We start from the raw sequence: 20485 nt of genomic DNA on the forward strand, positions 1-20485 counted from the left end.
GCAGTAATCTTTCATAATGTCACACTTTAAAGAGTTCAAACCTAAACACATATTTATAAACTTTTATCAGACTTTATAAAAATAGAAAATAGACAGAAAAGACAATGGACTATATTTCTAAGTATATATACATATAAATGTGAACATCTTTCATATAAATCTATTCAAATATATTTATACATACACAGTACCAAATGTTATTACATGCACATCTATATATTAGTGTGTTACTGAATATAAATTAAAATAAATTATGATCTACAAGTGAACCATCACGTATTTCTCTTTATTATTATTATTTTAAATATATATATATATATATATATATATATATATATACACAGTGGGTATGGAAAGTATTCAGACCCCCTTAAATTTTTCACTCCTTGTTATATTGCAGCCATTTGCTAAAATCATTTAAGTTCTTTTTTTTTCCTCATTAATGTACACACAGCACCCCATATTGACAGAAAAACACAGAATTGTTGACATTTTTGCAGATTTATTAAAAAAGAAAAACTGAAATATCACACGGTCCTAAGTATTCAGACCCTTTGCTCAGTATTTAGTAGAGGCACCCTTTTGATCTAATACAGCCATGAGTCTTTTTGGGAAAGATGCAACAAGTTTTTCACACCTGGATTTGGGGATCCTCTGCCATTCCTCCATGCAGATCCTCTCCAGTTCTGTCAGGTTGGATGGTAAACGTTGGTGGACAGCCATTTTTAGGTCTCTCCAGAGATGCTCAATTGGGTTTAAGTCAGGGCTCTGGCTGGGCCATTCAAGAACAGTCACGGAGTTGTTGTGAAGCCACTCCTTCATTATTTTAGCTGTGTGCTTAGGGTCATTGTCTTGTTGGAAGGTAAACCTTCGGCCCAGTCTGAGGTCCTGAGCACTCTGGAGAAGGTTTTGATCCAGGATATCCCTGTACTTGGCTGCATTCATCTTTTCCTCGATTGCAACCAGTCGTCCTGTCCCTGCAGCTGAAAAACACCCCCACAGCATGATGCTGCCACCACCATGCTTCACTGTTGGGACTGTATTGGACAGGTGATGAGCAGTGCCTGGTTTTGTCCACACATACCGCTTAGAGTTAAGGCAAAAAGTTCTATCTTCGTCTCATCAGACCAGAGAATCTTATTTCTCACCATCTTGGAGTCCTTCAGGTGTTTTTTAGCAAACTCCATGCGGGCTTTCATGTGTCTTGCACTGAGGAGAGGCTTCCGTCGGGCCACTCTGCCATAAAGCCCCAACTGGTGGAGGGCTGCAGTGATGGTTGACTTTCTACAACTTTCTCCCATCTCCTGACTGCATCTCTGGAGCTCAGCCACAGTGATCTTTGGGTTCTTCTTACATCTCTCACCAAGGCTCTTCTCCCCCGATAGCTCAGTTTGGCCGGACGGCCAGCTCTAGGAAGGGTTCTGGTCATCCCAAACATCTTCCATTTAAGGATTATGGAGGTCACTGTGCTCTTAGGAACCTTGAGTGCAGCAGAAAGTGTTATAACCTTGTAACCTTGGCCAGATCTATGTCTTGCCACAATTCTGTCTCTGAGCTCTTCAGGCAGTTCCTTTGACCTCATGATTCTCATTTGCTCTGACATGCACTGTGAGCTGTAAGGTCTTATATAGACAGGTGTGTGGCTTTCCTAATCAAGTCCAGTCAGTATAATCAAACACAGCTGGACTCAAAGGTGTAGAACCATCTCAAGGATGATCAGAAGAAATGGACAGCACCTGAGTTAAATATATGAGTGTCACAGCAAAGGGTCTGAATACTTAGGACCATGTGATATTTCAGTTTTTCTTTTTTAATAAATCTGCAAAAATGTCAACAATTCTGTGTTTTTCTGTCAATATGGGGTGCTGTGTGTACATTAATGAGGAAAAAATGAACTTAAATAATTTTAGCAAATGGCTGCAATATAACAAAGAGTGAAAAATTTAAGGGGGTCTGAATACTTTCCTCCCATGAAATGAAAGTCAATAAACTCAAACATTAGTGACTCCACTGATTTTGATAATTCAAGGTTTCAATGCAAATTAACTGATGTCTGTTTCATATTTAAACACTGTTGAGTGGAGGACTCATCACCAGTTCAGCCTTCATATAAACCATGTTCACTTCATTTCTCTTGCTGTTGCTGGCTGCTGTGTCTTGTAAGTAAATTCCCTGGACAAATGAAGAACTTAGATGTTTTCTTAGTGTAAATAAAAACATATTCATAATTCTGTTTTAAATGTTGTGTTTATTCACAGGTATTGACTGTCAGGTTGTGCTCACACAGTCTGAACAGTCAGTAGTTGTGTCTCCAGGTGGTTCCTACAAACTGACCTGTGCCTGCAGTGGGTTTTCTGTTAGTAGCTCTTACATGCACTGGATCCATCAGGCACCTGAAAAAGGACTTGAATGGATTATTTATTATTATTCAGATTCTTCTAAGAGCTCAGCTCAGTCAGTGCAGGGCAGATTCACAGCATCTAAGGACAGCTCTAATCTCTATCTGCACATGAATCAGCTGAAGACTGAGGACACTGCAGTGCATTACTGTACAAGATAGACACTGTGAAAACACAAATACAGGCAGCTGTTCAAAATTCATCATCAAGGGAAAACCCTTCCCTGGTAAACTAGAAACTGTATACAAAATAACAATGCTGGTGATAAACTAGCATAAAATCATGATGCATCATTATTAAATAACACACCATAAAAAAAGTACACAAAGTAAACATAAAGTAATATAACTTTGCTCAGTTATTAAAATATAGTGTAAAATTTTCCTATTATTTGTAATAATGCTCAGATTAATGTATTAAACTACAGATCTGCAAAGATGCAAATGATTTTGTGGGAAGGGTCAGTGTCTCCCAGACTCCTGAAAGACTGTGTTATAAGCTGAACTTTCAGTCAGTGTGTGTGTCCAGTGACTAAAACAGCTGCAGTGTAACCTATCACTGTTTTACTGTGGTAATGGAGATGCTACTGTTTGGACTCATACTGATCATTATTTCATGTGAGAAACTCCCATTTGTTCTGGATTATTGTTATTTTTTAATTTCACTGTTTTAAATCATCTAACATTATTTGTTGCATGTTTTTCAGCTGTTAGTGGTCAGTCTTTGACCTCCTCAGATTCTGTGGTGAAAAAGCCTGGAGAATCAGTGACTCTGTCCTGCACTGTGTCTGGATTCTCAATGAGCAGCTACTGGATGGGCTGGATCCGTCAGAAACCAGGGAAAGGACTGGAGTGGATTGGATATATAGACACGGGCTCAACTGTATATTTATGCTCAGTCTCTACAAGGCCAGTTCTCCATCACCAAAGACACCAGTAAAAACATGCTGTATTTAGAGGTGAAAAGCCTGAAGACTGAAGACACAGCTGTTTATTACTGTGCAAGAGATTCACAGTAAGACAAAACACAGCAGAGCTGCACAAAAACTATGTGTACTAGTTGTGGTGGTGACCCACTCATAAGAATGAACTTAAATACATGAAAATATAACACTGTAATCTTGTGTTTACAGACTCAACCAAGTTGTTACTCTTAGGGCATATTACATTATAAGTTTCTGTCCTTCTGTCTGTCCTTAAATTACATCATCCACAAACACTGTCACAAAAGAGTAATTTTGAATGAATAAATTTTGCCTAATAAAGCTAAATTTGAGATTAATTAAGCATATGACTGCCTTTAACTCTATTTAACCATTAAGGATGAGTTTTACATGGGCAAACACTATCAACTACTCTTTCAGAAAATGCAAAAGTCTAGTTTGATGTGTTGTTTATGCATATAAAAGTTTATAAAATTTTAATACAGTAGGTGTCACAGTGGAGAAGATATATCAGCTATTAATACAATGGCAGTGATACAAGATATCAGTAAAAGGAAAAAACAAACAACACGCTAAATATTTTTTACAGAGGTTAATAAGGGGAAAGAAATGTAAATGTACCTTTAGAGGGCACCTTATGCAAACCTACTTCTCCTTGTGTCCTTTAAAAAGCCTTCACTCTATTCATCTCCAGAAACTTGTTGTGACTTTGTTGCATTAAGTTCCTCTTTTCATAACATGACAATGGATATTGTGTCTAAACTGGGTTTTATCTTCATGTTTACTCTCACAGAATGTAAGAGGCTCTTGAAAACCTGTTGATAATCAGACTTATTCATGTGTACTGTTGTAAATGTTAATGTTGAACTGTTTGTTTTTTTGTTTTTCAGTCTGTTGGTGTCAAACACTGACTGAGTCTGAGTCAGTGGTCATTAAACCTGGAGGATCTCACAGACTTACCTGTACATTCTCTGGATTTAGTAGTGACCCGTACTTGGCTTGGATCAGACAGGCTGCAGGAGGAGGTCTGGAGTGGCTGGCATACATCTCATCTGGTGGTGGTACTACATACTACTCTCAGTCTGTTCAGGGACGCTTCACCATCTCCAGAGACAACAGCAAGAAACAGATGTATCTGCAGATGAATAATATGAAGAATGAAGACACTGCTGTATATTATTGTGCAAGAGAGACACAGTGATGAATACAGCTACAGCACTGCACAAAATCTGAAAACAAACAGTTCTCTAAAATAAAACTTTATCATTCGATTTCCCATTCCTTTAAGGGATGGTTCACCCAGAATAAGCTGCCAGCCTTTTTGTTAAAACACTTTCTAAAACACACATCTAAACCCAATGGAGTCACTTTTTGCCAGACCATTATCTTTAAACAATAAAGTGACTCTGTTTATCAGACCCATTTCCTGTTGGGATTACAGTAAAATAATAGTTGCTGCTAGTAATGAACCTTGGACCAGAATCAGAAGATACCAAATTCAACAGGAGCCACGGTACTGAGCAACAATAATGAGGCAGACACAAGAGTAACAGTTGAGTAGCCACTCGTATATTACTCACAATTGTCAAAGACAATCAGTTCAGTTTGTACAAAATATGAAATAACCCAAAGAAATTAGGAAGAAAATAAAAAAAAGTAGTGTGCACACCAGTAAATAAAAGAATGTCCGTTGGGCCCTTAAACCAAAATAAAAAAATGTGTTCCGGTGTATCTGTTGTAAAGTTTCTGCAGTTCACCTTGTTCCAAGGATGCTGGAAATGTAAGTAACATGTGCGTGTGAATTGGGAAATCGGTGCTGGACTTTCCTCAGGGGACTTGGCTCGCCATCGATTCTCAGCAAGATGTTGTACTGGACAACGTCCGTCCTCAAAAAACCTGACCTACAGACCGGGTCAGAAAGTTTACATTCAATAATATTCATTCTCAGATGCATCAGTCAGTATATCAAATGTCAAAAAAACATAAATCTCTACATGTAACCTTGACATAAATCTTTAACTCCATTCAAATATCAAATCTCTTCTTTTCAGTTGTACAACATTCAGTCTAAAGTATATAATTCCTGAGAACTTAACATCAAAGTGCTCACGCATTTACCTGCTGTTCATGTGAACAGTATTCCAATAATACTTATGGTAAATAACCATTAACATTCAAAATATCATTTATCATAACCACATCAAAACCATGTGCAAATAACAGAACCGTACTCATTCTGAGTTCAGGGTTAGAGGTGTTACAGAATTGTGCTTCATTTACTCTAACACTATAGGCCTATTCATGAAAGAGAAATGCACTAACAATTACCCTCTGGTTACTTTAAATTCAGTTGAGCAGCAATAATGTGCTCAAGTAAATCGCATAGTGCAAGTAAAACATTTTATATTCATTACAGCACAAAAAAAAACTTTTTTTTTCCCTTTAAATTGGCATTATGAACAAAATACTTCCCCTTCTAAATTATATACACATACATCGGCATAAATTGATAACCACAACACAAATATATTTAAAACATTGCACCATTATTCACTTTAGTTGACCTATTAAATTAATAATCGCCACTGTTTTCTTTCAACACACGGAAAACAAAAGGATAATAGCACCTAAAATGCAGCAGCTAAAATGACATATTTCTCACCGTTGCTCCGTGTATATCAAAGCACAACACGGCGATGTTGGACCTCGTGGCAACTCCACAGACGAAAGGTAAGTGGTTAGCCTGTTAGGTACAGAACTAGCATTAACATGGCCGACGAACGGTAAGCGATCTCTCCCTTTTTTTTTTTTTAACAGATAATTTACTCGTCTTACCGAACTCCAGGGTTTTTATCTCCGTTTTATCTCCGTTCTAGCACACAGCTAACCTCGTTTCTCTGGCTATGATTGGGAAGAACCAGAAGAACAACCTCCCGCTCTTCGTCTCTATGCCGATCTGCTGAATACGACCTGCGTAATCTCTGATTGGCTGCTGAGATTACCTACACCCACGTGAGACTACGTGAACTTTGTGGTGCATTAAGTTATGATAAGAGAGCAAAATAATAATAATAATAAGAAGAAGAATCTGCCGATGTGAATAAATAAAGATAACAAAAATAAACAGTCTCTCTCTTTCTTTCTTTTAGTGAACTCAATTATTATTATATTATTAATGAGTCTATGTGTGTGTGTGTGTGTGTGTGTGTGTCACGTTAAAGCAGTATGAAAGTGAAAGTAAAAGTTAAAGATTACTCATCATAGCGAGTTAATCTGTGAGAGATGCGTGCCTGCATGTTACGGCTCATCTCTGCAGATGACTCGCATGAGTATTTTTTGGAGTGTTATGGGTAAGAGCATGCAGCTCTTGCGTTCAAGGGCGATTCACGTTCGGTTCGTTTACCTTACGAAGCACGAGCTGTTGCGCCCTCGTTAAGAACGCACTTTGATCTGTTCGAGGTTGGAGAGGCGGGTCCCCCTTTCTCTCGTTCTCTCGCCAGATCGGAAGATTTTCGCGCCCGCTTCCAAAGCATGCCACGGCATTTCTTTGGATCGGGCAGTGAACGCTGCAACTCTTGCTTTTGTTAAATTGGAATTCAGAGCGCCGCCTTCGAGCGCTCCTCCCACGATTATATTTGCGACTGAGGAGTTACTCGAGGTGATGACTCGTGCACCAGATTGGAACAAGACACTCCAAACTAGATGACAGTTTTCTGTCAGGTGGTCAGGGGGAGGGACTTCAGCTATGGTCTCTCCCCTTCTTTGGTTACCTCCATGATGAGAGATCTCATTCATGGAGTAAGCCATATTTGTCCTGTGTTTTTCTGTGTCCTCAATTTTGAATTATTCAATTATTGTGGATTCAATGCACAGAGCTATATGATGGTACCCCAGGTGGAGGAGACGCTATGGGCTATCTCTCTTCTGGGAGCGTATCATCAGTCGAAAGTAAATGCTCCCTACCAAGCTATGTAGAGCTACATCTACACTGATAGGAGGAGCATTTCATGTAACAAATCATGCTGGTGCTGCCTTACACACCACAGCGGTTTTGCAGGCGTATCAGACTGACATTCATAAAGATCTGAGCGCAGGGAGGCAAAGAGGCTTGAAGAAGCTTTTAAGTGTTTCCCCTACCGTGCTCTAGTGTCGGGGCTGTCGGCCACCCAGTCCCAACACGGTCCAGCTCCCCTGAGGCGAGAAGCATAAAAAGACAGTGTGCGAGTTTTACACTCCCTCGTAAGACTGGGGAAAAGCTTGTAGCACTCAACAGCCAAAGAGGAAGCTGGATTTAAGCTAAAAACGGTCTATGACCGAATGGAGGTCCTGAGGCTGTCCCCAGGACAATGGGTGTCTCCCCCTCGGGGAGGTCTGTGGTAAACTCCAACGGGGAGTAAGAGCACCTTCCCGGCACCCTTAGGGGATCGCTCTACAACTTCTGCCACCACTGGTGTTTCGGGGGGGTCAGCGATCTCCAGTAAAATGTTACATGTTTGGCTGTGCCCTGCCATGTTTCAGGACACCAGACATTTAACATTACCTCCGGCAAAACAACGTGTCACAAACGGTGTCCCTTTTAGAAAATTCAGCAGCGGTGTACAAAGGGGCCACAGCATACGATTTGCATATCGTTCTCTGCGTTTCAATGGCGTGGTCTCCACTACCGTGAAACCAGAACAAGCATTTTTGTTGACACTGGAATGATAAGCTCTGCTGAACAAGGAGGTCGTAGAAAATCTCCCCTCCTACACAGAATTGAGCTACCATAGCCAATATTTCTGGTTCTCAGAAATGACGGGGGTTGCGTCCACTTTAGATCTTTGCAGGCTGAACCGTTTTCTAAGAACGTACAAGTTCAGAATGCTGACAATCAGTGATTGTTTTCTTCAATCCAATCAGGGGATTGGTTATTGAAAAATTATCTTAAGGACGCATACTTTCCATTTCATAAATTTTGCCACAACGCAGGAAGTTTCTGAGTTTTGCTTTGGGGGTAAAGCTTACCAGTATTGGGTTCTTCCATTTGGCCTAGCCTCATCACCCTGCATATATGCAAAATGCATGGATGCAACTTTTGCATCGACGACTGGCTGATTTGGCCCAGTCTTAAGAGCGTGCGCTTTGACATTGGGATGTCATCCTCGCTCATCTTGACTCTCTGGGATGGAGACTTAACACCAAGAAAAGTGTTTTCTCTATTGCCCAGGGAACAATGTATTTAGGGGTTGTACGGATTCGATCCTACTGTGGGCACAGCTGTCTCCTACACGTTTCGAATCCATTCTAAACACCCTGAGGTATTTCATGCTAGGCCAGAAAGCTACTCTACATACTTTCAGAAAGTTTTAGGTCTCATGGTGACTGCATCCACGTAAATCTTTGGACGCCATGCACGTGAGACCGCTGCAGTTGTGGCTCAGAGCCAGGAGATTTAATCTAAGGGCCAATCCCCAGAGGCATACAAGGGTTACGCGCTAAGGGCTTCGTACCCTTTCTAGGTGGTTCAGACCCCGGTTTTTAACTTTGGGTCCCACTCTAGGCATGTGTTGTCGTTGCAAGATGCTAACGACAGACGCTTCCCTCATGGGCTGGGGCGCGGTCTTGGATGACCGTCCAGCCCAAGGGATCTGGAGAGGTCATCTTCTCGATTGGCACATCAATTGCCTTGAAATGATGGCTGTATTTCGGGCCCTGAAATACATCCTCCAGCAGGGGCTACCATGTCTTAGTGCGGGGGGACTATTCTGTGGTAGCCACTTAAAACACCAGGGCAGACTGTATCTGTGCTGCTGGAACAGGCTAGCACAGCAGGTTCTGCTTGGGAAACAGGATGAGATACTGTCCATCAAGGCGATTTACAGTCTGGGGCATATCAATGTGGGAGTAGACTCACTGTCCAGATAAGCTGAGACACACTGGAAGAATTTATGAAGCAGAGATGGGCCTCTTTGCTTAACAGAAAACAGCACAATGTCCACTCTCTGACTTATCCTGATCGTTCTGCTTCCAGGAGTCCTGGCCATGGTTGTCAACAAAGGTTTTGCTACTTATTTATAGCACCTTGTTGGCCAACCAGAGTGTGGTTCCCAGATTTAATATCCCTCCTTGACGCCTCGCTGTGGGCGATTCCAGTCGGGAGAGTTGTCTTATCTCAGGCACAGGGGACAGTATATCATCCCCGGCCTGAGCTCTGGAACCTTCATCTCTGGCCCCTGAGGGGGACCACAAGGGATGCTGGGTTTCCAGCAGATACACTACAGACTATTCTGATTGCTAGGACTCCCTCCACTAGAAGTTATGCCCTCAGATGGTGCTTTTTCGAACACTGGTGTTTGGCACACCATGCTGAGTGTTTCTGTGCTGGAGTTCCTGCAAGGAAAACTGTCCTCAGGTACATGTCCTGGTACTTTCAGAGTCTATGTGGCCACCGGTTCGGTCTGCCAAGCTCTGATTGATGGGGTTTCTGTGGGAAAGCGCCTTCTAGTCGCCTGCTTCAATCGTGGAGCTCAGCGGTTGAGGTCGCTCATCAGAGCCGCAGTTCTGTCATGGGACTTTAGCCTTGGTGCTCTAAGGGTCTAGTTGAGACCCTATTTTGAACCACTAGTGTCAGCGCCTGTCAGGTCTCTGACTCTGAAGATGGTTTTTCTCATGGCTATCACTTCTCAAGAAGTGATAAGAAGGACTTCACCTACTATGTCCAGTAGATGCTCTTCAGATTTACATCCACCGCACTAGCTAGTGGTGTAAATCAGAGCAGCTTTTCATATACTATGGCTGCCATTAGACTAACAGTGTCACACTGGGTGAGGGATGTTGTTGCCCTAGCCTACGAGGAGCGCGGTCAAGCTTCCCCTCTAGGAGTTGGGCCCATTCAACCAGGTGGGTTGCATTCTATATTAAGGCTCTGACAGTGTCCCCTTGCAGCAAGTGTGTGGTGCGGCAGGCTGGACCTCTCCGCACACATTTCGCAGATTCTATAATTTGGATGTCCATGATGCTCCGGGCTCTCATGTCCTTGAGCCAACATCCCGGAGTCATGTCTGAGACCTCTTCGATGTTTGTGTGAACACACACTACACAACCTTGACGGGTCCAGACACTTCTAGTGTGGCGGCGTTGGTATTCTCGTTCCCATTAGCGTATTGATACGCAACGTCTCGGGTTACTTGACTGTAACCCTGTTCCCTTAAAAAGCGGGAACGAGATGCTGCGCCTCAATGCCGCACTGTAGGCGTGCCTGGACGTCTCTTCAGACAAAGCTGTAACCTGAAGATTTGTACGTCTCATGCCTATTTATAACCCTCAGGTGCGTGTAATCAAATGACGTCACCTGCCGAGGTTATTTAGGCCAATTCTTGGTGTGTTTGACACACATGCTTCACAACCGGTCGAACAAAGATTGTTCTCATTAGCGTATTGATACGCAGCATCTCGTCCCCGCTTTTTAAGGGAACAGGGTTACAGTCAAGTAACCCGAGACGTTCTTTACAAATCTCTAAACTACTTCACAGTTTTATAAAAAAAAAAAAAATAAATAAATAAAATACTAAGTAGTTGTGTTACCCTTTGGTCATGTCTTATCTCAGAAGAATCCACTTCTAACTGACTAATATTTATATGGTAACATGAAGCATGATATTATGATGCTCATGGAAACTCACTGATTTTGAACACACAATTCCTGCTTTTCTAACAGTCTGTGTGCAGGAATAAAATCAATCAGACATTGTTTCTACACACACACACGCATGCATTAGCTGTGTCCTTCCACATCTGAATTTTAAGAATCTGAAAAGCAATCAATAAAAAAAATAAATAAATAAATAAAATGTTACAAATTTCTTCTACAACATTGTAATGACAAAACACTAGTAAATGTTGATTATTATGTTGCAACAGTGCTTCGTTGTCTTCATTGTCCATAACTTATAGTACATTTCAAACCTGACCTTTTTGCTTGGAGAGACTAATATACCACAAATGTTGAGAAATTTAGGTAACCCTTTACAATACATATGTAATGTATCACATCCAAGCACCAGTCTTCCAACAATCATCCATAAACATCCTAGCAGCTAACACAACTTTAATTTATTCTAAAGCATGTCATTCATTCATTATTAGCTCTGGCCAATTACTGCCTGACACTTGGAGTGTTGCAACCGCGTATAAGTACTGATTTTTTTCTTTTAGATTCACAGTTGATTTATGGCCGAATTATAGCTCTGATCTGTGTAAAACACACATTTGAAGTCTTTGAGTCTTTACTAATGAGCTGATGAGTTGAATCAGGTTTGATTAAGGAGACACATAAAATGTGCAGTATTGAGAGTTCTTCAGGACCAGCATTGGGAACCACTGAACTAGAAAATCAAACCATCATCTCTGCGTCATTTACACATCTGCTCATGATGCTGGCAGCTACTGGTATTGACATTAAGATTTCCTGAGAATAATAACCAGAAGTGTTACTAATTACGCTATTTTGCTCTTTGGTTAATCACAGTAGATCATCACAGCATTTTTAGTGGCTAATATTTTAGTGGCTTCAGTTTGAGTATTCGAATCATATTACAAGATCACTGTGATGATAATGGATGCCCAAAAATAAATGTAAACCTCTCTGCCTAGCATGTCTCACTCCTTCATCTTCACTATATTTTAGCTAGGCATCAAAATGCCACATCAAAGCATCAGTCCATCAACAACAGCTGTCTACAGACTTCATATCAGCTATCACAACTAAAAAACACCAAACATAAAACATTTAACACTTACTCCACGCAAATTATTAATATAATGTACAGCCTGAAATATTCACTATCATTAGTAACAGTTCAGTAACAGAGGGTGATTTTCAGGGTGATTTAATGCAATTTGAAATGTATTATTGCAGGCACAGATAATACTGTGTATAATGAAATCTCTATACTGCCCTACAAAAAAAAAAAAAAAAGAAAGAAAAGATTCAAAGAAAACAGGGTGTGAATATCATTTCAGATCAATCAGAATTCAATCAAAAATACTTTAATTAATTTTCCCAGTTCCAGTGTTTCTATAGGTTACTTAACACATTTTACCTTTGTAGGGCAGATACAGTATATGCAAATGTCATGATTGAGTGGGGAAGATCAGTGTCACTCAAACTCTCAAAGGACTGTGTTATAAACTGGATCCTCAGTCAGTGTTTGTGTTCTGCTACAGTGCAGATAAATGACTTTTTTTCTCTTCATTTGACAGTTTTAGTGTCATAATGGAAATGTTACAGTATGGAGTTCTGCTGATGATTTTGTCAGGTGAGAAAGATTTCACTTCTCCAGATTGTTGTCATTTAATTGTTCTTAATCATCTAACATTATTTGTTGCATGTTTTTCAGCTGTTAGTGGTCAGTCTTTGACCTCCTCAGATTCTGTGGTGAAAAAGCCTGGAGAATCAGTGACTCTGTCCTGCACTGCATCTGGATTCTCAGTGAGCGGCTACTGGATGGGCTGGATCCGTCAGAAACCAGGAAAAGCACTGGAGTGGATTGGGCTGATATCTGGCTCAACTATATATTATGCTCAGTCTCTACAGGGCCAGTTCTCCATCACCACAGACACCAGTAAAAACATGCTGTATTTAGAGGTGAAAAGCCTGAAGACTGAAGACACAGCTGTTTATTACTGTGCACGAGAGTCACAGTTACACAAAAGACTGCTGGACTGAACAAAAACTATTCATGCATCAGATCACTGTAGCAACTTCCCCACAATTTAACAAATTATACTTATTTGGAAATGTTATTTGAAACATTTAAATACTTTCTCATAAACAGCTTCTCAAATAAATGAGTGTATAAATGTATGGATTAATTAAGGTACATAATAAAGATCATAGATTCAAAGCCTTGATGGTTTAAAATGAATAAGATACAAAACCTGTACAGTTGCCATACATAATATTAAGATACAAATATCTGGAAAATGTAATGTAATATATTTTAAAGAACACATTTCTTATAGAAAACTGTTGTTTATATTTTTCACTATACTGCAATATGCACCACTATTGGCTATATACTGATACATACAAAAATAGCAATGAAGACAAAAATGTATTAAAACACTCATTTAATTGGTGTATTAGTCCTCCATAAGGTAACACTTTAAAGAGTTTAAACCTGTTAAATATATATTATATTGTATAAATCTACTCAAATATATTTATACATGCACAGTACCAAATTTTATTACATGCACATCCATATATTAGTGTGTTACTGAATATAAAATGACATAAATTATGATATACAAGTAAACAGTCACATATTTTTCGATATGTTAATTATATATAAATGTGTTCACATTTATATATATTTTATTTTTTTTTTTTTGCATTTAAAACAGCTTAGATGGGTCTTCTGTTACTTTAGAGCTTGCATAACTCAAACATGTCCACCCCATTTCCCATGATGAGTTTCTGAATAGCTGACCACGCCTAATTTACTAGCTCCTTAATGTTAATCCAAGAAAATGAAAGAGAGAAAATCATGTTCATGCTTTTGACTGAATTACTTTGTAGTTTTAACAAGAATTAATCTATATTCAATTTTTACAGTGAAGACTGTGCAATGCTATCTTACATTTGATTATTCAGTTTATAGTACCTGGACACCTAAACAAAAAAACATAAACATTGTGTAAATAGCACAAATAAATAAATAGAACAAACATACAAATTAAAAACATTCAAAAAGGGCCCACGGTTACAGCCTGCACAGGGGCCCCAGCCATGGCCCTGTCTCCACACTATGATGCAACAAGTGCAGCTTCCTTCCTTCCTTTCTGAGCTAGAAACTGGATTGCTGAAAATGGAAGCAGGGGCTCAAATGTAAAAAAAAAAAAAAAAAAAAAGAATATATATATATATAATTCGAAAAATAAAGTCATTAGTATGTTCTTGAGCTTACACTTCACATAACAGGCCTGCTGGTGGCACTTGGCCTTCATTTAACCAACAGTAATAGTGTCATTAAATGATGTACCAATATGCAGTACATAAATAGGAGTTAATTTAACACTACTTAGAATTTATGTGACTTCTTATATTTTAGTAGTTTCAGGTTTGTTAAAAACCTGAAAAAAACAAACAAACAAAAAAACAAAACAAAACAAAACAAAACAAACAAACAAACAAAAAAAAAAGTGAAAAACAGAAAACAACAGTGGGTAGTTTTCAACCAATTTATGAATAAGACTGGGAAGATACAGTACCACTCTACTTCACATTATCTAATGAAATTTGAGCTTGTTTAAGAAGCACACAATCTATAACAACACAATAGTAATGATGACTGACAGCTATAAGTTAAAATAAACAGCCATTTTTTGCAGAGTTTTGAGCCATCTGTTACTATTTTGTACACGTCGTCAATATAATTATAATTAAAATGCATTTAGTTTTATAGACCACAATATTACTGTTGATAATTGCTGAGAGAGGGCCCTTTTAGTTAATTTTGGGAAACGGGCAGCACGTTCCTGAACAAAAGTAAACAGATAAAGTAATATAACTGTTACGGGGAGAGAGAGGCGAGAGGCGAGCGGATCCACTTGCGAGCTTTTATTGGGACGAGACAAAGACATGGTCGTACAGGCAGGGTCAAACAACAATAGCAGACAGGTTTAACGTAGGCGATGCACAATAGAAGTCCGTGAAACAGGCGAGAGTCGATCCGTGGCAAACGTAATCCGTAAGGGGCTGGGCTAGGAGAATAAACCAAAAAACAAGAGCGATAGTCCGAAAAGGCAGGCGGCAGTACAGTCGAGAACGGGGAGCCAGGCGAGGGGAATAAACACTGGGAACTAGGAACATGGGAACTAGGAAACGCTAAACAAAAGAACACAATAACGACTCACAATACTCCGTGGTTTGCATGGGGAAAGTCCGGGGTTTTTATAGAGCTGCTGATTGGTCACATGAATAGACGCAATCAGCGTGATGCATGGCGGGAGATGTAGTCCGGGGAGTGGTACAAGAGTCAGCGTGTAATGATGGGGTGAGAGTGACATCTGGTGGCGAGCGGACAGCGGGACACCGACCAGATTCGTGACATAGCCCCCCCCCAAGGAGCGGCTTCCAGACGCTCTAAGGGAACAACAGTCCAGGGGAGCGGTGGGGTGGGAGCGAGACAGGGCAAGGGCTGGAGGGCCAGGTCCATGTGGGGGGCCCAGTGATTGAGGCAGGACCGACAGAGCAGGTACCCTCCAGGGCGGAGCCGGAGGCGGGGCAGGAGCCCTCCAGGGCGGAGGCGGAGGAGGAGCCCTCCAGGGCGGAGGCGGAGGCGGAGCAGGAGCCCTCCAGGGCGGAGGCGGATCAGGAGGCGCAGGAGCCCTCCAGGGCGGAGCCGAAGGCGGAGGAGGAGGTGCAGGAGCCCTCCAGGGCGGAGCCGGAGGCAGAGGAGGAGGCGCAGGAGCCCTCCAGGGCGGAACAGGAGGCGCCAGGGCCCTCCAGGGCTGAGAAGGAACCTGTGTCATGGACTGGGACCTGGGGAGAGCAGGGATAGAGGAGGCAGAGAGAATAAGGGGAGAAGCAGAGAGACCACAGGATAACGCCGCCTCCCTCGGAGGATCCACAGCCGAAGCTGACACCTCAGGAGGCATTGGCGCGGCTTCTCCGACAGGGAAGGCCTCCGGAGCAGACTTGAGACCAGACGGGACCTCCGGGACCTCTGGAGCAGACTTGAGACCGGACGGGACCTCTGGAGCAGACTTGAGACCAGACGGAACCTCTGGAGCAGACTTGAGACCAAGCGGGAGCTCTGGAGCAGGAAACCGCATTATGGCCTGGGACCTAGGAACAGCAGAGACCGAGGAGGCAGACAGAATAAGGGGAAAAGCAGAGAGGTTGTAGAGGGATGCCGCCTCCGTGGGAGGATCTACAGCCAAGGCTGACACCTCAGGAGGCATTGGCATGGCTTCTCCAAGTGAGGGGAGCTCTGGAGCAGATTTGAGATCAGACGGAAGCTTTGGAGCAGACTTGAGAACAGATGTGACCTCTGGAGTGTAATGTGCGGCCCACATACTGAGAATGGTGATCGTCATCACACTGGCCGACATAATGTGACTTGACTCTGGGCGGTCAGGCGGGACGTGGCTAGACTCTGGGCCGTCAGGCGGGACGTGGCTAGACTCTGGGCCGTCAGGCGGGACGTGGCTAGACTCTGGGCCGTCAGGCGGGACGTGGCTAGACTCTGGGCCGTCAGGCGGGACGTGGCTAGACTCTGGGCCGTCAGGCGGGACGTGGCTAGACTCTGGGCCGTCAGGCGGGACGTGGCTAGACTCTGGGCCGTCAGGCGGGACGTGGCTAGACTCTGGGCCGTCAGGCGGGACGTGGCTAGACTCTGGGCCGTCAGCAATAACTTGACCTGGCTCGTGAAGATCAGTTGTGGCTTGACCTGGTTCATGGAGATCGGCTGTGACTTGACCTGATTCGTGAAGATCAGTAGTGACCTGATTTGACTCATGGAGATCAACGGTGACTTGACTTGGCTCATGGAGATCAGCAGTGACTTGATCTGACACGTGAAGACCAGCGGTGACTTGAACTGGCTTGTGAAGATCAATGACTTTACTTGACTCAGGAACCACGGCTGTGACGTTGCTTGACTCAGGAACGACCGCCTCAGGAAGGGCGGCCATGATGGGTGCAGACTCAGGAGCAGAAGACATGACGTGAACAGACTGTGACCTGACGGAGATGTCCTGAGCAGGCTGTGGCTTGACAGACGTGGTGTTAGCGGGCGCTGGCTTGACAGACGTGACGTTAGCGGGCGCTGGCTTGACGTTGCTGGACTTGGGAGCTTGACTGGACTTGGGAGCTTCAGCTGTAGCCTGACTTGACTCCGGAGCAGCGGCCGAAGCTTGACTTGGCTCTGGAACAACAGCGGTAACGTGACTTGACTCAGGAACAACATGGCTTGACTCAGGAACGACAGCTGTAGCGTGACTTGACTCGTGGAGAACGACTGTGACTTGGCTTGACTCGTGAGGAACAGCTGTGACCTGGCTTGACTCTGTGTCTTGACTTGACTCCGGGGTAGCCGGCGCGGCATGAAGGAGCGCCATTTTAGCTGCCCATACCGTCACTAGAGGTGTGTCCAGCACGTGGGCCATCATGACCACAGGTGGCGTCCGGGTGCTGACCACAGGTTCAGGAATGGCGGCCATCTTGTGGAGTGGCTTGGAGACGGCGGCCATCTTGTGCGGTGGCTCTGGCGTGGCAGCCATCTTGTGCGGTGGCTCTGGCGTGGCAGCCATCTTGTGCGGTGGCTCTGGCGTGGCAGCCATCTTGTGCGGTGGCTCTGGCGTGGCAGCCATCTTGTGCGGTGGCTCTGGCGTGGCAGCCATCTTGTCAGTGCTTGGCTCAGGAAAGATGGCGGTAACTTGACTTGAGATAGGGGTGATAGCTCTGACTTGACTTGACACAGGAAACACAACTGCAATTTGACTTGACTTGGAAACTTGACTTGACTCAGGAAACACAGCTGCAACTTGACTTGACTTGGAAACTTGACTTGACTCAGGAAATACAGCTGTACCTTGACTTGACTTGGAAACTCGACTTGACTCAGGAAATGCAGCTGTAACTCCATATAGCTCAGGTATGGCAGCTGTGACGTGACGGAGCTCTGTTTCCGCCGCCATCTTGTGACCGGGCTCCGCCGTCGCCGCCATCTTGTGAGCGCGCGCCGGCGCTGCCGCCATCTTGTGAACGGACCCCGCTGTCGCCGCCATAGCTTGAGCGCGCTCCTGCACGGCCGCCATCTCACGAGCGATCCAGGCGGCAAACGTGTTCGTGGGATCGTGCTCCGGCATGACCGCCAATTTACGAGCGGGACGCGCGGTCGCCATTGCCGCGTTGTCGCGTTCCCTCTGCGCGACCCCCACGGTGCACGGCGAACCCACACACAACAGTGCAAAGTTCAAAAACGCCTCGAGCGACGAACGCGGACCCTCGCGTCTCAATTGTGTGCGGAGGGGCTGGTTCACGCCGTCGCAAAAAAATCTCAATTTTTATACAGTCCGGGAGAGTGGAATGGTTTGATATAGAGAGAAACTCACGGGTGTATTGATCCAGTGTGTGTGATTTCTGTTTAATCCTGCAAAGAATTATGTCCGTGTCCATATCAGATGAATGTCCGGGGTGAAAGCTGCTGGATCCTGTGGTGACGGAGTATTCTGTTACGGGGAGAGAGAGGCGAGAGGCGAGCAGATCCACTTGCGAGTTTTTATTGGGACGAGACAAAGACATGGTCGTACAGGCAGGGTCAAACAACAATAGCAGACAGGTTTAACGTAGGCGATGCACAATAGAAGTCCGTGAAACAGGCGAGAGTCGATCCGTGGCAAACGTAATCCGTAAGGGGCTGGGCTAGGAGAATAAACCAAAAACAAGAGCGATAGTCCGAAAAGGCAGGCGGCAGTACAGTCGAGAACGGGGAGCCAGGCGAGGGGAATAAACACTGGGAACTAGGAACATGGGAACTAGGAAACGCTAAACAAAAGAACACAATAACGACTCACAATACTCCGTGGTTTGCATGGGGAAAGTCCGGGGTTTTTATAGAGCTGCTGATTGGTCACATGAATAGACGCAATCAGCGTGATGCATGGCGGGAGATGTAGTCCGGGGAGTGGTACAAGAGTCAGCGTGTAATGATGGGGTGAGAGTGACATCTGGTGGCGAGCGGACAGCGGGACACCGACCAGATTCGTGACAATAACTTTTCTCACTTACTGAAATATAAGTGAAGATTTTTTTTTCCTTTTGTCTACTATACTAACACTCAGATGCAAATGATTTTGTGGGAAGGGTCAGTGTCTCCCAGACTCCTGAAAGACTGTGTTATAAGCTGAACTTTCAGTCAGTGTGTGTGTCCAGTGACTAAAACAGCTCAACTCAACTCAACTTTATTTATAAAGCACTTTACAACACCCAAAGTGAACCAAAGTGCTGTACAGCAAACTAAAAACTCAATAAGACATAACAAACATAACAAATAAGAACAATGTCAACAGGTGTCAAAGGCCAATGAAAAAAAATGGGTTTTAAGATATGATTTAAAAACAGACAATGAAGAGGCCTGTCTAAACAGAGGCAAAGCATTCCACAGTTTAGGAGCTGCTACATCAAAGGCGCGATCCCCTCTGTGTTTGCGCTTTGTTTTGGGCACATTCAAGAGCAACTGATCAGCTGATCTGAGAGAACGAGGTGGCATGTATGGGTGTAGCAATTCAGAAATGTATACTGGGGCAAGGCCATTTAAGGATTTAAAAACAAATAAAAGAATTTTAAATTGAATCCTAAAATGTACAGGCAGCCAATGAAGTGAAGCGAGAATGGGAAAATATGCTCAGTGTAACCTATCACCTATCACTGTTTTACTGTGGTAATGGAGATGCTACTGTATGGACTCGTACTGATGATTATTTCATGTGAGAAACTCCCATTTGTTCTGGATTATTGTTGTAATTTCACTGTTTTAAATCATCTAACATTATTTGTTGCATGTTTTTCAGCTGTTAGTGGTCAGTCTTTGACCTCCTCAGATTCTGTGCTGAAAAAGCCTGGAGAATCAGTGACTCTGTCCTGCACTGTGTCTGGATTCTCAATGAGCAGCTGGTGGATGCACTGGATCCGTCAGAAACCAGGGAAAGGACTGGAGTTGATTGGATATATAGACACTGGCTCAAGTGCATATTATGCTCAGTCTCTTCAGGGCCAGTTCTCCATCACCAAAGACACCAGCAAAAACATGCTGTATTTAGAGGAGAAAAGCCTGAAGAGTGAAGACACGGCTGTTTATTACTGTGCACAAGAGTCACAGTTACACAAAAGACTGCAGGGCTGAACAAAAACTATTCATGCATCAGATCACAATAGGAACTTCCCCGCAATTTAACGAAAGAGACTTTCTCATAAACAGCTTCTCAAATAAGTGAGTGTAAAGGTCAGGATTAATTAAGGTGCATCATTAAGAGCATAGATTCAAAGTCTTTATCAATGATCAAGATACACAAACCTGTACAGTTGCCATATATAACATTATGAAACAATACCTGGAAAAAAATAATTTGATATATTTTAAATAACACATTTACT

The 20485-nt window shown here is 43.1% G+C and overlaps 2 long non-coding RNA genes, 1 pseudogene and 3 gene segments (V, D, J or C); 4 read left to right on the forward strand and 2 right to left on the reverse strand.

Moving 5' to 3' along the window:
* Positions 1–2535, reverse strand: part of LOC127161603 (uncharacterized) — a 5363-nt gene extending 2828 nt beyond the window's left edge. Inside the window, exon 1 of the long non-coding RNA XR_007827098.1 lies at positions 2394–2535. This is a non-coding gene — a long non-coding RNA (uncharacterized LOC127161603). The remainder of the gene's footprint in view (positions 1–2393) is intronic.
* The window catches only part of LOC127161600 (Ig heavy chain V region 914-like), a 5645-nt pseudogene extending 2194 nt beyond the window's left edge, over positions 1–3451 (forward strand).
* Positions 1–4543, forward strand: part of LOC127161597 (Ig heavy chain V region 6.96-like) — a 10682-nt gene extending 6139 nt beyond the window's left edge. The window contains 1 exon segment of the V gene segment in view: positions 4233–4543. Coding sequence covers positions 4233–4543 — 311 coding nt within the window.
* Positions 4544–4889: 346 nt separating this feature from the next.
* Positions 4890–6423, reverse strand: LOC127161602 (uncharacterized). The gene is made up of 2 exons (XR_007827097.1): positions 6178–6423; positions 4890–6085 (listed from the first exon to the last, which is right to left on the reverse strand). It is a non-coding gene; the product is annotated as an uncharacterized LOC127161602 (long non-coding RNA).
* Positions 6424–12514: 6091 nt separating this feature from the next.
* On the forward strand, positions 12515–13048 carry LOC127161598 (Ig heavy chain V region 914-like). The segment is given in 2 exon segments: positions 12515–12638; positions 12720–13048. Coding segments are annotated over 2 exon segments (372 nt in total).
* A 6703-nt stretch (positions 13049–19751) lies between these two features.
* On the forward strand, positions 19752–20234 carry LOC127161599 (Ig heavy chain V region 914-like). The segment is given in 2 exon segments: positions 19752–19818; positions 19903–20234. Coding segments are annotated over 2 exon segments (375 nt in total).
* The last annotated feature ends 251 nt before the right edge of the window (positions 20235–20485 follow it).

This window comes from Labeo rohita, unplaced genomic scaffold (assembly GCF_022985175.1).
Source record: "Labeo rohita strain BAU-BD-2019 unplaced genomic scaffold, IGBB_LRoh.1.0 scaffold_680, whole genome shotgun sequence".
Taxonomy (NCBI): domain Eukaryota; kingdom Metazoa; phylum Chordata; class Actinopteri; order Cypriniformes; family Cyprinidae; genus Labeo; species Labeo rohita.